Here is a 27,240-nt window from a genome sequence, read left to right on the forward strand (position 1 = left end):
CTGTCATAGCTTTTAGGCTTTTTTGCCCTCCACTTTTTAAGTATGCCCTGCACACCATCCTGACATATGCTAAGTTTTCAGTTAATAACTCTTAATAGTTATTAGAAACTGTGTTAGCTTTGATTTCAACTGAAGAAATATGGAAGGAATTTTGTGTTTTTATGACAGGCCTTAAATTCTTTAGGCATTCTTTAGTGCCTAAAGAATTTAATATACAATGAACAACTTAAAATGAGGTCTTTGCTAACTTGTCCGTTATGTGTAAACTTAACACTAGTAGCTTTTTATGCTTGAATAATAAGCAAGCACAAGAACTGATCTGCTGGTCAGGGTTTAATGGCTTAACAAAAGCAGAAAGAAACATGTCCAGGTACAAGGACTGAACTGAAAATGATTTTAAAAAGTAACCAATGGAAGACTTTCAGAAAGCATAGAGACCAAAACAAAACAAACCAAACACACACACACACACACCACAGAAGCTGGCTATTTAAAAAAAATAAGGTTTGGCTTAAGACTTCTGCACATCACTACCTTAACTTTCTCAGAGTATGGGCAAACAAAACAGATAACAGAGATAAATAAAATAACAACCACAGTTAATAATGACTAAACAAAGGATAAAAAAAAAAACCCACTGAGGCAGAGCTCACTCACTCTAGGTCTGCAGCACTGTCGATTTTCATGAAGTCCTGTTTGGCACGGAGTAAGATCTCTGGCTCAAGCCTTGGGGTGATATGCAGCAGTGCAGGATAGCGTGGGTAAGGCGGGGGGCAGATGGGCACAAGAGGTAGTGAGAAGAAATTAAGCACACAAAGGAAGAGAGACCAGATATAGACACCCATTCAAAAAGCACTGTGTCTTACACACATATACATACTGTACACAAAGAATTTTAGGTATGACGTGATCAAGGTCATCTACACAAGCAATTATTATTGGTTAGTAATAGTGAACTCTGATTGGTAAACAGAAACTTGCAGAGGGCGAGTCAGATAATCACCCAATGATCAGCTTAGTGGTGCAGATAGTCAACCCTGGCAATCGAGACAGAACCCACCTCCTTATAAAAGTACGACTAGGCCACGAGAAAAGGTGCCAGCTGCTGGCTATCCCAAGTTATCCAAAAATTGTGGTTAGTCAGCCTGCATGTGGGCATGTTGGGAGCTGATAAGCATGTGTGCTTGGAAACAAGACTGTGTGTAAAATGCAGGAGGAGAAGGGAAAGCTATAGTTGTTTGTCTCTGATAATATATCGAGTTCGTTTAACGGGCTCTGTATGTGTAGCGTGTTTGCACTTCCTCACTTAATATCCTGGCTGATCTGCCTCTCCAGGCGGTGACGTCTTTCCTCCAGCTGTTCGATGGGACTGTCCTCCGGGAACTCATACGGAGCACTCCGCATCTCGCTCTCTGTCATGCTGCGTGTGAATAGCTCCTGGTTGAGGCACAGATTATACCATTTATGGTGTCGTAAAACAGGAAGCCATGTCAATATTTAAGCATTTATGGAGATATGGAAGCCACTGAGGCTCCGATAAAACATCATCATATGTACCTCCAAATGAAAACCAAAGGTGAAGGTTGGACTGGGGTGTGTCAAAACAATTTGCATAGTTTGCGTGAGATTTTAAAAGACCACCCCCCTATTTTGTCTGGAAACAATAGCTGTGCAATTTTAAGTTCTTACCTCAGCAATCTCTTTGAACTTTTCCTCCATTGATGTGCGCAGGTCGATTGGGCAGTGTGCGAGAGAAACAGGCGTCCCTGGAAGGGATCGCTGGGTTTTGAGGGGTTTGGGCCCAGATGCACCGCGAAGATCTGTAGAAACGCACAGAAAAGTGTTACAGCGTTTGACAGGCATGTGATCTGAAATACTTAAACTTTGTGGGTCATTCCAAGATTTAATAAAGGCAGAGCCAGTAAATTATATTAAACTTTCTAAACACAGAGTAATGTACACTTAAATGTACACTTTCTTAAGTAAACCTGTTCAACTGCTCATTAAGGCAGTTATCAAATCAGTCAATAACATGGCGACAACTGAGTGTATTTAGGCATGTAGACATGGTTAAGACAACCCCTGGAGTTTAAACTGAACATCAGAGTGGGGAAAAAAGGTGATTTTAAACATGGCCTAGTTGTTGATGCTAGATGAGCACTGTTTTTATTTACATTTTACACATGGTCCCAACTTTTTCCTGACTTAGATTTGTATTTACAATTAGTCACAGAGTTTAGATAACCACATAAATTATCATGTGTACGGGACATGTGGTGTGTGTTTACTGCCAAACACTCATGGAGGTTCACATACATATTTGGGTACTTTACAGGCCAAAGCTAATTCTGTAGCAATGACATAAGTCACTCTACAAAGTTCTTATTCATTTCACAGTCTGCTAAAAACAGAGACAGACATCCAAATATGTAAAAGTGATGATTAATATCAAATGAAGAAAAAAGGGAAAGACTCTACGGTTGGATTAGGAAAGACTGAGAGGTTATCTAAGAGAGGAAAAGTACGACTCTCGCAAGCATAAATTTGGCTCAGAAATAACAGCTTAGTCTAATGTGGCACTTAGAACTACCATGAGCACTCAAAAAGATTTTTTTTTAAAAAGAAAAACAGCTCCAAACGTGTCTGTCAGCTAAAATCTTGAGTGTGTTATTATAAAAGTAACTGTAGCAGGTAACTGATTTTACAAGTCAACCCCAAACACTGGCAGTTATCACAACACTGGGCAGTTTTTACTCAAGATGTTACTTTGCTTCCTTCCTTCAGCTGCAAGAACACTGCAAGCAAAAAAAACAAAACAAAAAACCCAAAACAAAACACAACACTTACCCAGAAGTTAAATAATTAACAAGGGTGTAACTTTGAGTAGCTATAAAAATCTGGTCGCAGCAGTTGTGTCGGCAATCAGTGATAGAGCATGAAAATCCTTGCACAATGCTGTTGAACAAAGGCCAGCTTAGAAAAAAGACTCATTTTACACACTGTACTTTCATGTGAACAACATCGACAGACACACCTGAGAGTGACACAAGTTGGAAAAGGATGACAACACTATTTAACACTAAAACAAAACAACAACAAAAAGGGGTGGGAGAGGTACAAAATGAGAAAATTTGTGCCTTTTTAGACTCTAATACGCTGAAGAAAATCAAATCTACTGATTCTGCGCATTTCCTGGGGGCAGCCAGGAATTTCAGTTAAAGTAAACTACAATTTAAACTTCCATAGTTATAAAGGGCACAAAACCTCATTCAACCACTCATGAGGCCTCTGGGAGTGGCGTGTTCATGCTCCTCTAATTCCTGCCATCATCAGTACCGTGTCTGCCCTGTCACAATTAGTCTCCGCCGTCTGCTGTCTGCCTCTAAGGCCGTGGAGTCAGGAAGGAGAAGAGGGTAACTTACCACAGTACATTAGTATTGTGAAACATTTCATTATTGCACTTTGAAGTGACTCATGGAAAAAACCCAAATGTAACTGATTTACGGTGGTGACACAGATTACACTGGACGGAAAGTTTCAAGCCAAACGAGGCGTCGTCCATGGAAACTTTTAATAAAGTACCTACATTTTCTAATAAGGACGACAATGAAAGACACAATGAACCTAACCCATAGATTACGCGCAGGTATATATATGTTCTCATATGCTGAATATTTTTCTTTTAAAATGGACAAACAGGTGACTTAAGTATACAGAGGCTCACATAAACAGTCATTCCCAGTATAGTATCCATGTAATCCTCTGGCCTTTCCATAACAGATGACTCCTAATCCAGTACACCACAACTCTATTTATCTCAGTGACATCACTCTGATGGGCAGTACAAACTTTCTACAGAGTTCTAATGCAAGTAAACACACCAAAAATGATTGAAAAAAAATGAAAAATTGAAGCAAAAGCAAGCAGAAAAAGTACATTTCCTCTAACTTAGCTAACAACAGTGATATTACTTCTAATAATAATACCAATTTAAAATCACTAAAACAAATAACATCCAAAATCACAACATGTGCTATACAGTAAAACAGCCTAGCCCTAACAGCCTAGTAAGAAAACTTTATTTACAAAGGCCTACCAAGTCATTTAATGGCTTATTTAAAAAAAAAAAAAGAAAAAGTGAAATAGCAATAAGAAATAAGAGCATCAATTATTAAAATGAAGACACGCATTGTTTCTATAATCTTTACACATTTTTAATATTTAAGACTTTTATGTTTAAGAGGGACCTAAAATCTAATTGTGCTCAGTTTTCTTGGCAGTATTTTTGTGAGCATCCCCTTTTTATTTGCTTTGGTACACAAGCACTGACTTCCAGACCGAACATGTCGTTAGCTGTGTGAGCGTTCCTGCCTATTTCAGAATGAAATAGCTTAACCCTTTCATCTTCATCTTGAGCTTTTTTTCTCATAACCCTGGGTAGTATTGACAAAGCACTCCATCCTAAATCTCTGTGATGTCCCTGGGACTGCACACCGCCCACATGCTCATTTAGTATCTGTGGAGCTGGCTCCTACTCCAAAAGGATCAATGCAGTCCTTCGAGTCTGCCTCATTCTCCCAAGTTCTAGCTCTAGATCACACCAAAGAAGCAAAACATAGCACTGTACAGTTTATTCATGAACATATGTCAAAGCAAGAGCAAAATGCAGGAGTTTAACAAAAGTGTGTTTTCACAGCAAAACAAGTTGGTAAGAATCTAACTTTCCATAAGTCTCGCATTATAGTCCGTCTTAAACAGCCCCACTGGATTACCAAAATTCCTAGTGTTAGATCCAACATTACAATTCAGGTTTAGATACATTTCTGTATCTGCAAAATATAATGCAGACTTACTGGTGATACAGATACATCAGGCCTGGCTGTGCCACTTCTCTAAGGCTAGACTGAAAGATTTGTTGAGTGGTTAAAGGAGATTTTTCACTTACATCAAAGCTAATTCACTGTCCTTCTAAGAGTTCCTGTTTTGTTTATAATCGCACAAGCACAAAGAGGCAATACAAAGTCCTACCAACGACGTCACTGAAGTCCTCTGATTTACAGGTTGCATTAGTGTGCCAAGATATGCAGCAGTGTGCCAACAAAGAGAAGGAAGAAGACTTCATGATAGCATTGGCTTGGCTAATGTTTTATAAGGAGGGAAGTGCACTCAAGATCTTAATTAAAGCCTGAGCATATACACATTGCGTTTTGGTGAATGACACTAAATGAAAACGTTTAGCTTAGCTTTGTTTGTTTATAATGAAATGAATTGGCTCTCACCAAGTCCCTGAAAATCCCAGACCACCCGTCTGTTTGTTTAGTTCAACAGAGCAGCACGTTAAAGGCAGGAAAGTCCCAGTCAGCTCACTGGCCTCTGAATCAGGACTCCTTTGTATCAAATTCACTATGTTAATGCTCTTTTCACAGTAGGTAAGAATATTAAATTAATATCTTGATATAAATAAGCCTATGTAATCAAGATTTCATGTCTTGCTGAAATGCTGCTTAACATGTTTTCAGGTTGAGTAACTACAAACTGCAAATAGTTGGCCTAGCTTACATGATGGTGCTTAACTTGAGAACTAGTGATGGCAGACATCAATCTGAATCTTTGTGTTTTGGAATTTTATAACTTCATCATCAGTTTATTTGATAAGAGACTCGGCAGAACTAAAAATGTACTTGATTTGCTAAAATACCACCTCTATCTCCAAACCTCATTTTGGGTGTCACTATAATGATAAACAATGCTTTGCTACTATTTCATATACTTTATTTCATTCATTCCATTCTTCTCTGTAACTTAGGGGGCATTTCTGTCAGGCTCACTGATTATCAAGCTACCAATTGCATGAGACTGCACTAAAAACAAACCCTTTATGTTGTATCTCTGCTTTTTTTAGTGCAGCATAAAAGAGGCAGTTATCACCTATAGTCAAAGGAGGCTGAAATAAACCCTAAAATGAGCTTCATTTCTGGTACCCAAAAGATAACTGATCATTTCAATTACATCTCATTCATTTCATTTAGAGTTTGAATCTTTTCTAAAAGACAAAAACTGTAAAATCTCGAGAATTAGAGATTGCCACACTGTCCCACAGTCTTTTAGGAATGAAACTAAGGTGACTACAATGGAGCTAAAGTGGAATTTTAAGTATTATACTTAGCAAAATATGTTTGTTTCTCCTCTCTATGCTGTTTTTTGACCTACCTATATTTGAAACAGACACACCCTGACATAATGACATGAATTTGAAAGTGTGTCTACCACTAATTGCAGCAACCTTGCCAAAACACTTTTCTTGGTATTTTTTTGCTCTTTTGTTTAACTGGTGCACATATCTCTGTAGATGGAGTTTGACTGCATACAAATACAGCTTATATGGTCAGATAACAGAGAATAACTATTTTTCTGCAGCAAGAGGCAGTCGAGAGGCCAAATGACCCTCTGCTGAACAATGCAGTGAAGGCATATGGACCTGCATCCCTGCAGGGATCCATGCTGGCTATGCAAAAATGAACAAAAAATGTGCTGACTGAACAAAAATAATCATATAATGACAAAGTATAACAATATATGCTCAAATTCTCTGCTGGGCATATTTGTCACTCCATTAAGACCATTATATAGACAAGACATTAGAAACACTTTTAAATGAAATCTAAAGTAGTATGTTGAGTACTAAAAACTCCACATATAGTAGAATGATCAACTTTCTGATAATGTCAACAAGAACTAAATATGTTTCTTACAGATTAAGCGCATCAATTCGTTGAGTCAGGCCCTGAAATCAGCTCAGGCTCAGTCCCAGCAGACTAGCTGATCTCAGCATCAGACAACATCTCATCTGAGCTGATGCATTGTACTGCATTCTATTGGCACACAGATGTTTGTAGAGCAGTAATGTAATGATAGCATATTTACAACATAATATGACTATGGAGTTAACCTACTAATAGCTGAGCGTGCTGGCCATGTAAAATCAATCAGCTTGCAAATTTAAAACCAAAAAATAAGTATGTATATAAATTAACTAAATAAAGGTTGTCATTATGCTGTGTATTTCTACTCTGCACTCTGCAATTTCCCTGTTGGTAACATGCTTGGAATGCCACAAACACGACAACCAGCTGATTCACGCAGAGTCAGGCAGAGCATAAACAAGTAAATAAATAACTAAACATATCGAATGATTGGGAAATCGGTTTATGTTTCATCTGTCTAAAAGAAAAAACAAATTGTCTAAATATTGGAATGTCTGAATTGTAGTTTTAAATCGCCAAATAATGGAGTCAGGCATACAAATCCTATGTCAGTTGAGCTCAATTCAATGTCCACTGCAAAGACAAGGGCACCAGCCTGGGATGCCATGCAGTGTCTCCTAATAGTTTATTATACTTAAGTCTCTGAATTACTGCGTCTGTAGCTCCACTGTTTAGAAACCTTTACTTTGCTTTAGAGATTACACTGAGAGGGAAAGTAATGACACGGGCTTCATATGTTCCTTAGCAACTACAGATGAGAATAAATCTCTACTTTGGACCTTAATCTCCAAAATGTAGTTTCAGTACTCAGCCTGCAGAAGGAAACAAACACAGATGATGAAATTTTCCAGCTAAAAACTACTGCCTGCAAAAAAGCTTTCTGAAGGACCCTTTTTTTTTTTTAACATAATAATACTTAATGAAGGTTTGCTACAGAGATACCATGTGTCAGTTCACGCATAGAAACTAACAGGATCATTCTCAGTGCTTTTCCTTGCTTTGTCTAACATAAACAGCCTCTAACAGAAGATGGGAACATATCTAATAATTCCCTTTGCATACAAAAATAAAGAAACAGATACCAGCTGTTCTTACTAAAGCACTGCCCTTACAAACATCGGGAAGGTAAACATGCTCAGGTGGGTTTTTAAGCGAGTATCTGCTGACACTAACCGCCTGAGGGCTTCAGTGTTAATGAAGGGGCAAATCTGAAAAGGATGTTTGTTTTCTTCTAGCTTCAGTGGCACCTGTTCAGCAACCGACACGCTGCTGCAAATCACCTCTTTACTTCACTGCGCACTCTTGAGAGAACGGTTGCTATGAACTGTATATGTTTTGTTTTTAATCAACTCACACTGAATAATTTGCCCAATTAATCAACCAGGTAATTGTACTGCACTATAGTTAGCTGTAGCAGACAGCAGCAAAGACTAGATGCCCCAAATATTCGACCACTGCAACATTCGGAGCCTATAAAAAAACAAAACAAATAAACAAAACTGTGGAGCATATTAAGCTTTGCAAAGATCACCATAAGCAACACACCAGTCTGTTTATGCTCCTTACCTCACACTTATCTCACACTCATGTACACATTTCCCCTCACTGTCAGCCTTATGCTGTCAACTTATTCCAATACACAACAACTGTTGTTTACTTGCACCTCATCTGTCACGATGAGCTCGTTTGTGAGGTATTTTGGGAGCGCTAAGTATCATGCTTAATAAGAACTGATGAAACTTCTTTTAACACACTATTCACGCTAACAGGCTTTACATGCTAAGGTACTGTTTTGTGGTTAAATGCCATAGATTACAGTACCTCTAGCTCTCTGTCTTGTCCTGTTCTCACAGTCTCCGTTATGGTCGCAGTGGCCTTGTCTGAGCTGTTGTGGGATGCTGGGACATGTAACTAGGCCTGGGACGGCCGATGTACCCTCCCCCGCTGGTACAGTGGAAGAGAGAGAATGACAGCAAACAGAAAAGAACGCTCTCTCCAGAAGCCAAGCTGCTCTAAGACGACATCACCCAGTTCCCCTCCTCTTGTCTCTCCTTTCCTGCTCCTGCTGTAACTGCTGCCACCTTCAGTGTGCTGGAGAAGCAGTTCTCTTTTTTCTTTCTTCTCCTCTTTTCCCTGATTTTGTCTCTGCCTCTCTCTCTCTCTCTCGCTCTCTCTCAGCTGCTTCCTGTACTACACCGGTTTACTGTGCATGAACAGCAGAGCCTTCAAGCCCCCGGATTTAAATACTGGGTTGGATCATACCACGTGGCAAAAAAAAAAGGGGGAAGGACAAGAGTTAACCACTTCATGCATTGTGCTATAAAATGGAGGCGGCCCTGGATAAAAAGCCACTCCTACTTTACTTCCCTTCCCACCTCTCATTCATGAACACACAGCTTCAGTCATGTCAAGACCGTAAATGATGTTATGAATACCAGTATTAAGAAGATCTAATAAATGGAAATTTATTATTTCTGTACAAACTGCTTTTCTGATACTCATTCACTGCTTCTTTCTAATTTCTGATTTTATTTTGTCCTTCAGAGCTGGACGACTTTTAAAAGAGTGGTTTTGGAAGTTCAGTCTTGTCTTTGTGATTAAAATATTTTTTATTTATTTGACTGCAGGTGTAATTTCTCCTTTTGTGTATCCAACTACTTTATAGATGAGAACACACAGGTGGATGTTTATGTGTGCATGCAAGCTACATGACATGTTTCTCCACTGATCACAGACTTTTTCCTTTCTCTTTCACATGATAAGAAGTGCCTGTGTGCTGTATTTCACTGACTAAATAACTCAATGAGCACACACGATGAGCTATACTTAAGTAATGGCAGAATTGCTGGAAGAGCAGCATGAGATGACAATAATGAAACAGTCAGCAGCAGGATAAGGTTAATTTTTATACTGCAGGTTTGTGGTCTCCAGCATGTCCCTGAAAAAACAGCAAGGTGTTTGTTTGTTTTTTGTGGGAGTAAATTTTATGGCTAAGTGAGATGTTCAAAGGGATATGGGGTGGGTGTGGTTCTTGTAAAGAGTGATCCGTTGTTTGACTGCCAGTCAAAAGACTGAACAAAAAGTTCAGTCTGGAATTAATGAAAATAATCCTTGGATGAAAGAAATCACTGAAATATTTTCATTATCCATTTTCCCCCACAAGAATAACCTTCAAGGGGCAATGGCAAGAGAAAACTAATACGTTTAGAAAATGTTTTCACTTTATAGATGAATACCATACAAAGCCAAGTTTAAAGTTAAATATACAGAGAATGCAAAAGTCCTCAAAGAGAGCTCAGTGAATACTGTTCAGGTTGGAAATGGTACTCCATTGCTTGGATCTGAGGTAGGCATAACGGGTGATTTTCTAATTGTATTTTTATTTTGGTGTTGTCGAGGTTGAATTTTGTGATTTTTTTTATAAGATCCAATTGAAGAATCCTGATTTGATGCTAACAGATACAGTATGTTTTTGAAATAAAGACTTTTGCTTTAGCAAGATTTATAGAAGGTACTGTACCCAATATATCTAACATAAAGCTTTTCAGTTAGGCTAACAATAAGAACAACAAGAATAAGAAACACTTACCGTAATTTATCCCAGTACTCTTGTTAAAGCTGATGAGCTAACAATAACAATATTAAAACATCAGCAGTCATGCTATATTGATCAGAGCGCATGTATTTATGTTTGTATGTTCCCTATCTTCTCCTAGGCATGTGGAACAGTTTTGATGAAACTTAAATAGAAACATAAACATTGCCCAGGGCACCATGAGTGCCAACATCTATATGACATATTTAAATATTTTATACATATCCCTCATTATATTCATCATCATGCATCATTTTGGTACATTTGACAGTTTAATTGAGCACTGAATAGAATTTCAGATTACAATATCCCCATAGCATCATATTACAATGATTGTAGCATGTGTATGTATGTTTATCTACCACGCACAGGTTTGCTATTAATAACAGTAGTAGTAGTGTTAATGGTATTGTCATGTGTAGGGATGGGTACCGGTGTCCGGTGCCATGATAGCACCGGTTCTGACATAAACGGTAGTAACCAGACTGAAAAGCAGCGCACATTTCGGTGCTTTATTTCGGTGCTTTTTTTTTCCTGAGATGTCATACACTTTGGATTCTAGCCAATCATTTTACCTTTCCAACGATAGTAGGCGGGCCCAGGTACGTACGTTCTTTTAGAGCAGAGCTACAGATTAAAAATGCCCAAGGCGAAGCGGTCAAAAGTCTGGCTGTACTTCACAGCAAAAGATGCAAACTCAGCAGCCTGCAACAAGTGCTTTAAGCTGATACTGTGATACTGTCAAAGGAGGTAACACCTCAAATCTGATGAAACACCTGGCGACGCATAGCGTTTTATTAAAAGCCGAGAAATGCGCCGTGTTTGATAGCTTGCTGTGAGACATCACACCGAGCACATCTACTGCGGGTGTGGTGCCTGTTATCGGACCAGGAGTTAGCAACATCCCCCCAAAACCCGAAGAGTAGAGTCCTGGCCCCTAGCCCTGTCAGCGTAGCAGAAATGATGACGGATGATGATGGCAGCAGCAGCCGTTCTTCTCTGGGTCAGTAGCTTAATGTTGTTCGTGTGTAATTTACGTTGAGTAGGCTAACCACGTTATTAAATTAATGCATGTAAGGTAAACTAGCAAACACCGTCGTAGTTACATGCGGCTGTCTACTTGTTTGATGGCAGATACTCCCTTCACCCTGGCCAAAAAGGCTAAAATGACCAAAGAAAAAGTGGGAAACAGCTGAACATGAGAGGTTTTTGGACCAATTTTGTGTTCTCCATTCTTTAAGCTCCGGTTTGAGCACCGTTTAAGCACCGGCACCGTTTCAAAAGTACCGGTTTGGTACTGGTATCGGATAAAACCTAAACGATACCCATCCCTAGTCATGTGACTATGTTAGTCATTGTGGACTTTGAATGGAAGCAGGACACACAAACAATCAATCACTGTTAGGAATCACTAAGTTCATCTCCACTATAGTGCTTCTTAAATGTTGTAAAATGAGAGTCCACTCCTTTGTGGACCAATGTAAAAGAAAAAAAAAAAAATGTTTAGTTTAAGTCACTCAGGTCAAACCTCTGTGGCAGCCATCTTGTCTTGCAGGTAAAGAGGAAGCCCGCCTCAAATGCAGCTCTTGTATAGGATGTGAGCTGGCAAGTGTAGGACATTGATTTAATTTATTCAGATAAATGTAAACAAATGAAATAATAAACAAATGTTTTCTTTATATTTCATTACTGACAAATAATTGATAATGTGATCATTGTGATTATCTGTAAAAGTTCTTTGTTTTGAGTGATATGTTCTGTTTTTCCCACTACACTTTCCTGTGTAACAGTCATTTAATCTGTTATAAATTGTGATTAAGTGTTTTGAAAGACTGATGAGAGATCACATCACTTCTTCACTTCCTGCCACCATCAACCCACTTCAGTTTGCATACCCTGAGTGACCTGCACACTGGCTGAAGGAATTATGTTAGGATGCTGTTTGTGGACTACAGCTCAGCATTCAACACAATAATTCCCTCTAAGCTTTTCACCAAGTTGAAGGATCTAGGTCTCAGCTCATCACTGTGTCAGTGGATCCTCAACTTCCTCACAGACAGACAGACCCCAATCAGTGAGGGTGGGAAAACAAGTCTCCCCCTCCATCTCACTTAGTACTGGAGTGCCTCAGGGCTGTGTTTTAAGCTCCCTGCTGTACTCACTGTACACTTATGACTGTGTAACCACATCAGACACCACCTCTATTGTCAAGTTTGCTGACGACACTGTTGTTGTGGGCCTGATCTCTGACAACATTGAGAAGGCCTAGCTGGAGGAGATTAGGAAGCTGGAGACATGGTGCCAGGAGAACGACCTCCTCCTAAATGTCAGCAAGACTAAGGAGCTGATGGTGGACTTCACTACAAAGCAGGTGAGGAATTATGAGCCCCTGATCATCAATGGCATGCCAGTGGAGAGAGTGGACAGTTTCCGATACCTGGGTGTCCACATCACTCAGGACCTGTCATGGTCCTGCTACATTAAAACCCTGGTTAAGTAAGCCCGCCAGCGTCTCTTCTTCCTCAGAAGACTTAGAGACTTCCATCTGCCACTGAGGGTGCTTAAAAACTTTTACCCCTGCACCATCGAGAGCGTCCTGACAGGAACCATCTGCACCTGGTTTGGGAACAGCACCAAGCAGGACAGACAAGATCTGCATCATTCGATCAAAGCTTCCTGACCTGCTGTCCATCTACACCAAGCAGTGCAAGACCAAAGCCAGGAAGATTATGATGGACCTCTCCCATCCCAACAATGGACTCTTCTCACTGTTGAGGTCTGGGAAGCGCTTCCGCTCCCTTAAGGCCAAAACAGAGAGAATGAGGAGGAGCTTCTTCCCCCAGGCTATTCGGGCCCTGAACCAGGTGTAGGACTGAACTCTCCCACACACATCACATCTCCACACGCACTCTGGTTTTTCTTTTTGCACACTTCTTATAATTTATAATTTCTTTTTATTAATAATTTCTTATGTAAACTGTTTTGCACATTTTTACTGTAAATTTCTAAGTTAAAATCTGTAAATTTTTGTAGTAATCTAAATATGACTGTCAATTCTTACTGTCATTTAATGGTTGGGCATTGCACAGCAATAAGCATTTCACCTCATGTCATACTGTGCATGGTTATGTGTGTGACAAATAAAATTTGAATTTGAAATTTGTGTTTGTTATATAATGCAACCTGGAGCACAGATGAGGAGCCTCTTATAGAAGTCTTCAAAAACTTTTAATTAAAATACATCTTAGTATCAAGCTCATTCTCCTTCAGAATTATTCAACTCAACTGCCGTTACTACTTGCTTGTATTGTCTTTTGCACATTCTCAGTCTTACTATTTATATTTCTTTATTATTTTATTTTGTGTACCTGCCTATGATAACCTAATATGATGATATTCAGCAACACGGCTGATGGAGTTTAATATTGCAAATTTAATACTGCAAAAGTATATGTGATTTCTTTAGATGTTTGAATGGAAACTCTCCAACTGTTTGGAGACTTGACGGTTAAATTTCTTGTACAAATAGGTGATATCTCATCTTCAGGAACCTATCAAGAAGCTGATTGAGGAAGTTATAAATGTTATGAGAGTAAGTTGACCATTCCTGATTTATTTGACCTTCAGGCCTTTGGCTTGTGGAATATTTCCTTTGACTTTCTGTTCTGAGCTTAAAAACAAGAAGGACATCCATTGTAAACAACAAATGGCAATGTGTTCTGCCACTGATTGTGTTACTACAATAGAATCATTTAAGAGGCTTGCTGGTGAAACCACCTACAGCCTTGTGTGAATTAAATTCAGACATGCTATATGTCCAGTGCTTTTTGTTAAGTCACATTTCTCACAAGCACTGAGGTATGTTTTCTTTTTCAGCCCTAGCTTGAGTTTTTCTGCAGTTACATCATCTGTTGTGCTCTGCAAATCTCTTTCCCTGGAGACTAATTAACAGCACAGGGGAGTCGCTGTGCATTATTTTTCACTCCCTTTCTCCCTGAAGAAAAAGAGAGCTGACATAATTGCACAAGCATTCCCGTGTGAATGAAAGAGAGTGAACATGCAAATAAAACTGCTTCCCAGCATTTGCACTGCTGTTTTTGTACCTCCCCCTCCCTTTTCATGTCCACCAGGAATCTTCTCAAAACAATAAATTCTCTCTGGAGCCCGAGACACCGAACTGTGCACAAAACATGTTGCATACCCACAGCAGCACATGTAAACACTAATAGTCACACACCAAAAAAGACACACATATTCACATCATTCATTTTGACCCTCTGTGATTATCCAGACCACAGTTGCTGTTGTCACCGCTGTCAGTGCAGCTCTCACCATATCGGAGTATCTAAAAGGAACACTGTGTCATTTGATAGTGTCAACATATAACCCTCTGCAGTTAGCGCTGCTCGGACATCAAGAGCTCACGATTCCAACCCTGAGACAAAAACTGTGTGAAGGATCAAAGCCAGAGACAATAAAGGGACTACTGCTTCCCTGAGATGGCTAAGCAAGAAAGCTTTTGATCCGTTTCCATGCACATTCACTGCTCTCTTTGCTTTGGAGTGAATGAATTGTGCACTGTTGAAAACTCGCAATTCTAGCTGTGATTTAGTGTCTTGTTGTGCTGGCAGAGCTTCCACAAAAGGATGTTATAAATACAGCAGTTTGATTAAAGATTAAACTCTGAACAACTGTGCACTGTTTGCTTTTAGTGACTAATATTTCATTACTGTATCAACTAATGGTCGCAAACTAAAACAACTGCGACTAACCTGACTCAGGCTGTATAGCGGAATCTATTTTTTCAAAGCAAGAAAGAGTCGTGGTGTGACAGGAATATAACAACAAAAGGAAAAAGTTCCCATTATATGTTCTGACATCAACTAAAGATGAATAGTTTAACATGAAGATATCAGAAATGTGGAAAACTGGCCAGCTGTCAGATTGAACAAATGACTTCTCTATGTGTGAGATGACCAATGAACTGGAATGTGAGAAACATCAGTGTGGAGTTGCAAGTGTGAGAGTATACTCCTAATTAAAGTTTAAAATATGATCCGGAGAATCATTAAATGAACAGGAGGGGGTGGGTGAGAGATTCAATGACTCACGGAGGTCAAAACACAATGAGAAGTCAGTGAGGGACTGAAACATCAGCTGATGCTGGTTCATGTGTGATCGAATGAGGTGGATTAAATGAAAATGGATCTTCATTGGAAGCTACGACAGGAGCAGAGACAGACCAAAGTAGCATGCTTAACTGTACTTAAGCACTGAAATACAACCCATCATAACCATCTGTACAGCCTGTCAGCCAGCAGATCACCCAAGTGAGAAATGGTAGGGTGGAAACAAGCCAATCTTCTGTGTGTTTCTATGTGAGTGTGTGTGTGTGTGTGTGTGTGTGTGTGTGTGTGTGTGTGTGTGTGTGTGTGTGTGTGTGGGGGGGGCTGCCTGGACAGATATTATGATATCACTCGCTATCTGGTCACAACAGGCCCACCTGTTGGTGTGACAGTTTTCAAGGCCTCACTTCCTACCTCTCCAAAATCCCTTTTCCAGGACTGAGACACTCCCTTTCTAACATGGGAAGCAGCGGAGCTATTCATAGCAAAAGAAAGCCCTGGAATTTTCCACCAAACACAGAGCAAAGTGCTCCTCAGTCATGTCTGAGGGCAGCACAGCCACAGACTGGAGACCCTGACAACCAGCTGCTTGTTTCAAACCGATGGGCTGCCTTGTATTTTCCCAAGCCTCCCTCTAGTGGTTAAAAAGAAAAGCAAAGAAACATTTTTAATATTGAGTAAAGTGTAGAGCAAAAAGGGAATAAAAATAATGTTTTTCTAAACATTGTTAAAACATAGATACTTGAGCCTAATGTCTCAGATATAGCTTAATTTAGCTGTTTACCATTCCTTGAACCTCTTTAATTAGTAGGCTTCATGTTCTACAACAAATTCACTTCAAATTGAAGCTATTTAGCTTATTCATTGTAGGAGTGACAGTGAAAAACATGTTACAGTGACACCTTTTCAGTAGGAGATCAAAACACAGACTACTCTGCTGAAAAAACCCAACTTTGTGGTTTTCTCCCAGTATTTGCTTGTCACGTGTTTCTGTCTACTGCAGGGCCAGAGCGTGGGAGTGAGAAGAGGTGAACAGGCACGGTGCTTTTTTCAGTCAGCTGGGTTAAAGTCCACAGGGAGACGAGTAGATATGATAATGATTCAGTATGGAGTACAGCAAATCCCCTCAGGGGTAACGGCACAGAGCTCACGTGACCTGAGATAAAGAATACACATAAATTGAAGACAGATGCACAAGAGACATGCCGTGACACAAGCAGTATATCCGCTTAATAATGAACCAGAACAGGAGACAGCCAGAGTCCTGGAGGAAATACGGTAACCATCCAACTGCAGTATGCAGCAGGATGTGTAGAGAGTGTAGAAGATACAGATTAATGTGGTGCCCGCAGGCCAGTGGCCACCCATTAATAACCGATACAGTATTTTTGGGGGGTTCGAGGGTACAGTGCAATTAAAAAAACCCATATCTTTTAGAATAATTAAAAGAACATACATTATCCAGTATTATATAGATGGCACAAAACTAATGTTGAATCCAGGTAACAAGACAGTGATCCCCGCACCTCTGAAATGCTGAGCTGTGAAACCATCACACAAGAGACAAAAATAACTGCCGCAACAAAAGCATCAAGCCAGACAACCAGACAGCCTGCAGGTAAAATGTGCAAAAGCCTGTATGACGTTAGAGCCAAATATAAAGATAGAAGGCAGCATACAGGAAGAAGAGCGCTGATCCAAACTGGTGAGAGGAATTCCCTGCACTGCTCTGGCAGACACTTTAATAACCTCCACATATCACGTCATATAACTGGGCATTACATATTCTGCTTTATGCCAGAGTCCAGTGGGAGAGCTGCTGAGCCTACAGGCAGAGGCAGTTTCCTCCAGGAAGCTGATTGGTTAATCAATGTTTACACCAGCAAATCCACTCCAACCATTGCATAAGAGAAGTGTTTCAAGTACGCAGGGATGCATCAGTGCTGGAGAGATGTGTTTGGTGAGAGGGGAAAATGTGATAAGAGAACTATTTCTGCTGAGGTTACAAGAAGAAACAATGCAAATATTGAGCTTCAGTCCATGACCTGACTTTGAGAACAGTCGTTTAGAGGCAAAAATAAAAATGTGGTCAGATGGCCCATAATGGACCATATTATCAGACTGGGAGAGCACAAGGCTCAGCCAAGCGGCTAATTGAGAGGACTTGAATGACTGCATGGCTGGAGAGACCTATAAGTTATTTATTACTGCACCAAAGACAGGCGTCCTCAGCAAATACTGTAAGGAGTGTGTCAGCGTGAGTTACTCCTCAGGATCCTCTGCTGCATCCCTCCAAATGCTCGACTTTTGTGCTGTGCGGCACCATGAGGAACCAATTCGTTTCACAAATAAATTACAGGTCTAACTTGATAGTTTCTCACTGGAAAGAGCAGTTAACATTAAAATCAAAGATAATCATAAAAGCACAATAATTTTCCCTCTATTCCATCACACACACACACACACACACACACACACACAATGCTAAATGTGTTTTGTTTTTTTGTTTTTTCTGGGATGCTGAGAGAACAATCTAACAGAAACTTGTAATGAGAGAGAGAGTTGCAGTTGAAAGATAAACTGATACCACTGCTCTGTGCAAAGCTGATAAACTGCAGACCTTTGATAAACTGTAGCAGAAACAGTGCAAGGTGGTCGGGTAAATAGGCCCATAAACTCCTCACATTCCTTTACAATCTGACAATAATACACAGACAGTCAGAAATGTATATATAAACAGCAATATTCACTGTGCAAATGAAGATAATAAATGCTCAAAAATCTGTATTTCACTCTTATTTTTTGAGGCGATGCACATTACACTATCACACTCATCTGCAAAACATTAACTTCACAAGTTAAGTACAGGCTGTTCATCGGTGCCTCGTTATGACAAATGATACACTTAACCTGAACTTTACCTTCTTATCAAAGTACACACTATTATTTTTTTCTTTTGCACAACCCTGCTGGACTTTACACTGTTATCTGGCTTCGAGAACCATTCATGTGCGCTAGTCAATACTTTTTGATGTTTCATACACTATGTAATTGTCTGACTGAAAAAACTAGAAGAGCAATTGTTAAATAATCAATTTCATCTGAAGTTTTGTGAAAATGTTCTTTGCAGTTAACCAATTCAGCGAGGTGTATTACACACAGAAGAGCACGCATGCTGAATGTTTCCAACATGGGTCGAAGCTTCAAATCAATTTACAGGCGGAAAAAAACTAGCTAGAGTTGCAGAGTTCTCCACTTCCCTCTCATTGCTCCTTGTGAGCACCATGAATTCTTAAATACCATTGCACAAGCACATGTGTAATTTTCTGACTCCACATCCACATAAGATGTTCCCCCATTTCTTCTTTTGGACCCCCCACCCCACCCTTTCACCCACACTCACCAGGGCTGGTGGTGCTCTGCAGGCTCCCCCTCTTGTGTATCGGGGATTTAGCCTTAGGCTTCCCTTGTCCATTTGCAGCATTGGAGGAGGAGGTGGAGGAAGAAGATGACATCTTGCTGCCTGTGCTCTTGCTACTAGTCGAGCACAATGGGTCAGAGCATTGAAGTGGCCAGCAGGGGGAGAAAGGAGCACTAGCTCTGATGCTGGAGCTCTGTCTCACAGTGGGACAGCGGGACGGCAGGACCCATACTGGGCCAGGCGAAGCTCCTCTGCAAAGTTGGCTCCTCCTCCCAGTCAGTGGCGGGTCAGCAGGCACACTGCACAGCACTGAGCTGAAAGACAGCCCAAGGCTTCCCCAACTCCTGCTGGGGGCCATCGTCCTCGGTTGCCTTAGCAACCAGGGAAGGAGCTTCCTGTAGGCAGCACAGGGAAAAGCAGCCACAGAGGAGGGCATTGCAAATCAAAGAGTATAGCTAGCATGACAGCTAGCAAGCCAGAAGATCAGCTGCAGCTGAGCCAGCGGAGTGCCTAGGTCAGCGAAGGACAAAAGTTTTTCCACTCTCCTAAAAATAGCAGCTAGACAGATATCATTAAACCATGCCGTTTATCCAAGAGAAGCAAAAACAAAGGATCGAGATGAACAGCAAGTAACTAAAAAAATAAATTACAGAGAAGGTACTATGTGGATAAGCACGATAACCAGCTCACCAATGAGCTCCCAGTCTTCTTTGCTGGAAAATTCTGAGGGGCGACGGGCAGCCTACACACACACAGACACGCACGCGCGCACGCAGGCCCGCCTGACATGGAGTATTATAAATAGTGACAGCTATTGCCCAGCTAGAGGCTGTGGTACAACCTGTGACAAGTACAGTACATGAACGACTCTTTGTCCCTTACTTCCTGTAGCTGAGGAGCAAAATTACAATTCATCATAAACTCTTTTAAAAGTTTAGCAAACACACAAGCATCCAAAAATCAACACAGCAGGTCAATGATTAAAAAGATCTTAAAGATTACTAGTGTTCATGCTCTCGATACGCTCATCATTAAATTGCAAACTAAAGCGTTCTGCTGAAAGTGTCACAGACTGGAAATTTACACAGTTGATAATCACATTGGTAGATTTTATAGATTCAATACTGCATATTTTATGATTTAGTAATGTTAATTTGGCTTTTTAAACAGAATGCTGAATTACTGAATGTAATTATTCGACTTGAGAATTCAATTTCAATATACTGTAAATCCAATTCTCCAAAACTAGGAAGAAACTATATTATGGACCAGAACAGTCATACAAAGAGAGACGTTAAGAACAAGCAAAGAGCCCCATCTAGTGACATGAAAATTGTATGCAGTTCAATGAAAATTTCTATTCTAAATTTCTATTCTTTCTTTTAAAAAAAGTGTGTGAAAAGCTTTTGCTTTTTAGAGGACAAAACTTTTACATCTAACAGCTACATGCAAAAAACTCATGTGATAGTAACATATTCAAGTATATCTAACCAAAAGTCTAAAAGCAAAAAAGAAACTGAGGAAGCTTTTAAAAAAAGACTAGTACATTGTACAACAAACACTTAAATTTACAATAATAATAAAAGATAACCTTATTTGGGTACTGAAGTGGAGGTGTCTGCAAAGTGAAGAGAAAATAAAATTTTATATCAGGGTTTCCACAGGCTTTTTCTGAAAGCTGACCCAGTTTTTGAGAGTCACTGCTCACCATCTGGTGTGGAAGCAGCAGCACGAAAGCCTAAAACACACAGGCCCACTTTTGAAAAAGAAAAAAATAAATAACTAACCCGATGAATATCTTAACTACTTTGCAAAATATAAATTAGTCAGATTCTTAAAGCCTAACCAGGAAACAGAAAGCAGTCATAGTACCTGAAAACTTTCCTTTGGCTTTCTCCCTGATTTTGCTGCTGTTTGCACACCCTTTAGTTAAAAATGAGACCAGTGAGCAGATAGCTGGCTGCTTAGAGGATTTTTTCCCCCGACTTATTCAGACCAGTAATTATGAAATGCAGCATTTTGTTTACCAAAGCCATACAGGAAAAAACCCACTATCGTCACATATATTAAACAGCATCTTGAAAGTGTAAATTTTAAAATCCTACTAAACCAAGTAATATATTTTCAAATATATATTTTCAAATTAGCTTATATAAACGTTGAAATAGTCTAGTCTGGTATTCTCTATAATAAAACACAACCATTACATGTTTTTATTAATAGCACTGCTTCTTCTATAGCCAGGTCCCTGGATTACCTCAGTCTTCCTTCCCCCCCCACCCCCCCCCGTTTCCCTTCCTTAACAATGACTTAGTGACAGCCACCTTCCTGATGAGCCTTCAGCAAACAATAGATGGATCAATGCAGGGTCAGGTGCATCTTTCAAGTCGGGTCTTTGCTGGCTTTTTCCTATTCCTTTAAAAAAAAAATTCTTTTCAAAAGAACATTTTCAGATCAGTGAATACCATTTTTAAGGCTGTCAAACTGAACTAATTATGTGTTTTCGTGCCAGGTTGCCAGGGAAAAGTACCTTTAAAACTTTAAAAAGTTGTCTGTTATGTGTAGACATCCCCTGAGTTAAGTTTATCTCAGTTCCCTATCAAATGGCTCAACAAGCAAAACACATTCATATGAAAATGATCAGATATACAGACTGTATTTTAAAAAAGTTAAAAAGCAGCCAGTGTCCAAAAAAAAAAAAAAAACTTTGGAGAACTATTGCTCAAGAGCATGTTACAAGGAAGTCTGGCTCCTTGGAAGCAAAACAGAAAGAAATGACTGGTGGCTTCCACACACCACTGTAACAAAATACTGATAGTATGCAGGAATGTGAACTGATAACCAGTGTCAGTTGAGAACTAGTTCTATATTGTTCACTCCACCTACTACAACGTCAAAGTTGATCAAGTTCTTCCAATGGCACACACAAATTTACTCCATTACTCATAAATCACATAAAGACAAGACAGTCAAAAGACACATGAAGACCAGCTGCAAAGCTACACTGTCAAATGACAGGAAGTGCAACAGGATGACGAAAGCAAAGTCAGCCACATTTTTGTTTCTGTCCTGTCAGCTGATCAATGCGCAGACACAATCAGTTTGTAAAAATCGTTTTGTCACAACTTTAAAGGTGTACGAAAGCACAACTGAAAAGACAATTTGTTTTGTTACTTTTTCAGTCCACATGAATGTGAGCATAATCTTGGCACAAATAGGACCTCACAGCTTCTTCCTTGGCCATGTAAAAGCAAGCAAGTGAACAAAGTGTCAAATCATAGTACTTTTGTACATTTAACGCATAGAAATACCAAACAACGACTGTTTTCCCTTATTTGAGGCAAGGTGTTGTGATGTATTGCACTGCAAAGTCTTATATGGTTAAATTCGGGGGGGGTTTTTAAACTAATTTAATAAGCTTCTGGCAGAGTTCCAGGTGATTAGCTCTCCCTTTAAGTGTCTTAAGAGGGCTAAAACTCCTGTTACTAGAGCGTGTTTCGTGTAAATTTGAGTACAGCTATGTCGGGTGCGGACTTACCAAGGGACATTGTTGACGACTCGTTAGCTGGAAGTGGAGAACACAAGACGACAGGAAATATCTTGACACAAAGATAAAGCAACAAAGGACGGCTCGTTACAGTATATACGGGCTCTAAATATGTGTACTATACATCCGCAGAGTAGCTAAAGAGCGCCGACTGTAAACACGTTATCGAGAAGTTTCACATTGCTAACAAAGCAACTGCTTCTTACTAGCTTAACTGTCCACTATGAAATGTACAAAGTTAGATAAAGCATGATAACTGCAGTGTCAATAGCCTACGTCTTAGCTTAACAACTACATAAATGGCTGAGAGAAATAAGTATTAGTTCAGTAGTTCTTGCTAGGAAATACTTACCAGGGGTGATATTCGGTCTTGCTGGGTTTGTTATTCTGTTAATTCAGTTTCCTCCACAGAAGGATGAAGTGTTGTGTTGAAAGGAGGCGCTGGGAGAGGGTACAAAGGTCCCGGTGAAACAAGAACAAATAGTGTTTCCACGCCGGTTAGATAACGTTTGATAATAGCTTATCTTCAGCAGCTGTATTTAAAACGAGTTCTGAAATATTTAGTAATTAAATCCTATCATGTCTTTCTTACGTCACGCGTTTTTACTAGTGACTAATATCTCAAAGGTCACCTTATATTCAGCACCGACGGTGTTAGATTTATGTGTTATTTTCCTGTTATTATTTAGATGGAGCACATTTTTAGCCCCTGGCATGCACTGACTGTCCACTTTTAGGTACACCTTGCTACTAAGTCTCCCATTCCACCACATCCCAAAGTTGATTTGAGCTTTGCGATACGGCGCATTGTACTCCTGGAAGTAGCCGTCAGGAGATGGGTATACGGTGGTCATGAAGGGATGGATATGGTCAGCAATAATGCTCAGGTAGACTGTAGTGTTTAAAAGATGCTCAGCTGGTCCTAAGTGGTACAAAATGTGCCAAGAAAATATCCCCCACACCACCACCACCAGCAACTGCCTGAACCTCTGATAAGGCAGGACAAGTCCATGCTTTTCATGTTCTTTATGCCAAATTCTGATCCTACCAACTGAAAATGGCAGCAGAAATCAAGACCCATCAGACCAGACAGCATTTCTGCTGCCCAGTTTTCGTGAGCCTGTGTGAATTTTACCCTAATTGTCCTGTTCTTATCTAAAAGGAATGGCACCCAGTGTGGTCTTCTGCTGCTATAGCACATCTGATTCAAGCTTCAGCATGCTGTGTATTCAGAGGTGCTCTTCTGCATATCTTGGGTTTAACAAGTGGTTATTTGATTTAATTTTGCTGTCCTGTCAGCTCAAAGCAGTCTCATCATTCTTTGACCACTGACATCAACAAGGTACTTTTACCCAGAGAACTGAAGCTCACTGGATATTTTCCTTTTTATCCAGAGCATTCTCCATAACCCTTACACTTGGCTGTGTTTCTGAAAATCCCAGTAGATCAACAGTTTTTGAAATACTCAAAAACCATACCAGTGTTTAAAAAGTAAAGCAGTGGTGAAAATGTAAAATATAGCTTCCTAAACCTTTACTGAAAGTTTGCTTAAGCTTATATGCTAGCTTAGAAAGTACGGCTGTTTGCAAAAGCAAATAGAAAGACTCCCTGACACCTCAAACAGCCTTAAAATAGGAACACTGCACATACAGTGCTGGCTGACTCAAGGCATTTAAGACTGAAGTCCAACATTTCAGTGTCTCAAACCTTTGACCTTTATTACCCACCAGATAAGATTTATAATAATTTAGCAGATCATGTTAAAACATGTAAAAGATTCCATTTTGAGTAGGTTGATCAAATCACTCACAGATGATTACCTAGGATGATGATTAATTTCCTTTACCGTGCTGCTTTAGTGCCTGCCCTGGACCACAACACTTAGCCAGATCTTTCCGTTAATGTAAAAGCAAGGGCATAATGTGCATATAAAAGCATTTCAAGGTGTATGATTCTAACTAATGTTGAAAAATATGAATCTTTATCAGAATATAACATGTTTGTTATGGTATGACTGATGGTATGACTATAAGGCAAAGTAACCCAAGATTTCACAGAAATAACAAATAAAGCCTAAGAGGGTCATTCCAGTTTACAACGTGACATATTCACACTAGGAGTGCTATGGATTGTGATAACATAACAAAACCAAATGTCAGCTCTGGTTTAGTGTAGAGAATATATTTTAAGAAGTCACAGATAGGGGCGTCATGTTGGATTCCCAATAGAGTAAGCTCCTCCTACCACCCACTACAGCCTAGAAAAATGTTTCTAGGTAATAATTGCCATGGGGATGGCAGAGCCTGCCGAAGCTGGGGGCGGTTTGACTGAGGTCCATCATAGAAGTGTGAGGCGTGTTGAGCAATCACATCCTCCAAATGAAACAAAGCAAAAAAATTAAATAGAAACAGGATATATCTATCTATACATATATATATATATATAGATATAGATAGATATATATATGCATATATCTATATATGTATATATATATATATACATAAACATTTTTTCATAAACAGAAAAAATGTTTTAGTGGTCGATTGACACATTTTTGATTACTGTGAACTATATTCCCCCACCGTCTCTCTTTGCATCAGGATTTCAATGCAAAGGATTAAGGCACACACATATACAGTAATATAAAACACTAAAATGTTAATGTTATTTTTAAAAAAAACTATACCACAAATATTGATTTACTATTGAATTACTATTTTAGTGATCAAGAGTGAATTGTAGCCTCAATTTCTTAGGAGACAGGAGTGAAAACTGATGCGGTCTTCTGCTTCAGGGTTCAATGATGCTCTTCTGCATACCTTGGTTTTAACATGTGGTTCTTTGAGTTACAGCTGCCTTCCTATAAGCTTGAAGCAGTCACACCATTGTCCTCTGACATCAATGAAACATTTTCACCCAGAGAGCTGAAGCTCACTGAATATTTGATCTTTTTTGGACTCTCTGTAAACCCTACAGATGGGTATGTTTCTGAAATTCGGCTTGAACTTCAGCTGGTCATCTTAATCATGTCTACACACCTAAATGCACTGAGTTGCTGCCCTGTGATTGATTGATTAGATATTTGAGTTAACATGTAGTTGAACAACTGTACTCAATGAAGTGGCCAACAAGAGTATATTGCACTTATACCAATATTTTGGCAGAAGCCGCACATTGTAGGTTAAATTATCCGAATGCATCCAAAATATTTTACAAACATAGAAACTCTTTATTACAACAGTATCTCTCGCTTTAGCTTCAGCCATGTTTTTTTTTTTAACACATTCATATCATTGTACAGTGGAAGTCATTCTTTATCTTCACCACAGCTTAAAAAACAATCTCTGAACAAGTCAAAAAACCCTAACACAAACATTCAACATCATTCACAGTTTGAGATATTTAGATGTGATAAAAAGAAGGTGTCAAGTTGGCCTTGTCACTAAAACACCCTCTGAAAAAATATCTTAAAAACCCTGTTTCCACAATACATAAGAAAGCCTCTTTATTTTAATCAGTCATTTTCACACGTCTCCCTCTAACAGTTGGCTATAAAATACAATTTCAGCTCATAGTTAAACTGCAAAACCAAGTCTTTTAAAAACCTCAAGCAAATTCTGTCTACTCTGTTCTTCCCACAATATTAAAGTAGTGTGCAGGGGTCGTATTTGACATGGAGCTGTGCATGACAGTGAAATATTGTTTCCTGCACTGAGGTACTTAAAAACAAAACCCTGAAGAGAATCAGGGTAGTAAAAAGAAAACAATCCACATGTATTCTCCTTAAAATCTCACAGCAGAAAAACACGAAGAAGGCAGTTACTGCACTTGTCAAAATACATTGGCCTCCTTGTCATCACTTCTTTTACAAATACCTAAACTCGTCATTTAAAAAATGCTTGTGTTGACTGACATACACAACCAAAACTTACACAGTTTTACCAAACATAACTTAGAGTTTAGTACGTTAAACAATGTAGAGAACAGAGTCATCATTCAATTTTTAGCAGTGCATCAAGCAAATGCTGATTTATTTATTTTTTTAAGATCTAAATTTATATCCAAAGACATTGATAGATACATCACATGGCAGGAAGCGGGGGTAACCCTAAACATCGTAGTTACATCGTAAAGCACCAAGGAAAGTTTGTCTGTAAACAACTTGTACCAAATCCATGAGCAGTCAGGCCACAATATGTACACATCTAATGTAATCGAATTGGCTTAAAGCTGCCGTTGTCACTGACAAAACTCCAAACTATTGTTCAACATGATTTTTTTATTGCTGTCTTCTTTAACATTACTTTTCTTGCAGCAATGTTTAAAATGACTTGCTGAAGTCTTGTAAAAAAAAAAAAAAAAGTGGCACGCGGAATTTTAATTTTCATATTTGTATACTAGGGTAATTTATCTGATAGCAAGATGTAACTGCACAATATTAAAGTAATGATTTCAGAGGGAGCCAGTGTATTTAAGCAAGTGTTTCTTAATTTGAGATGAAAAGAAATTCTCCAAAAATATTTTACTGCCAAAACGTCAGAGACTCAAACACCAAATTAATGTTGTTTTTTTCATCTATTAAAAAAGCTTAAACAACATAAATAGCAATTCAGTGAGTCATTTACTGTACAGAGCTGAGCCGAAGGCCAAAATACAGCCTTTTTTTTTCTTTTTTTTAGATAAAGCAGTAACTTCCCTGTTCGCAAGCAACAGTTTGTACATCTGCATTTAACTGTTCCACCATGATTGTTTTCAAAAACAAGGATGAAAACTGATGAGGCAAAGTG

At 39.3% G+C, this 27,240-nt stretch overlaps 1 protein-coding gene across 5 annotated transcripts in view; it reads right to left on the reverse strand.

Annotated features, from left to right (window-relative positions):
* Window positions 1-23,193, reverse strand: part of LOC116333810 (AMP deaminase 2-like) — a 35,606-nt gene extending 12,413 nt beyond the window's left edge. The window contains exons 1-5 of one of the 5 annotated variants that reach the window (XM_039612186.1): window positions 22,806-23,193; window positions 22,445-22,471; window positions 1,690-1,820; window positions 1,307-1,437; window positions 658-726 (exon numbers count right to left, since the gene is read on the reverse strand). In XM_039612186.1, the coding sequence (XP_039468120.1) occupies window positions 658-726; window positions 1,307-1,437; window positions 1,690-1,820; window positions 22,445-22,454 (341 nt within the window). In that variant the 5' untranslated portion in view covers window positions 22,455-22,471; window positions 22,806-23,193. Of the gene's footprint in view, window positions 1-657; window positions 727-1,306; window positions 1,438-1,689; window positions 1,821-8,585; window positions 8,981-18,888; window positions 19,207-22,444; window positions 22,506-22,805 lie in introns of those variants that run through there. The other 4 variants (XM_031757075.2, XM_031757073.2, XM_031757076.2 and 1 more) reach the window with 4 other exon arrangements.
* Window positions 23,194-27,240: the final 4,047 nt, after the last annotated feature.

This window comes from Oreochromis aureus, linkage group 5, assembly GCF_013358895.1.
Source record: "Oreochromis aureus strain Israel breed Guangdong linkage group 5, ZZ_aureus, whole genome shotgun sequence".
Lineage (NCBI taxonomy): Eukaryota > Metazoa > Chordata > Actinopteri > Cichliformes > Cichlidae > Oreochromis > Oreochromis aureus.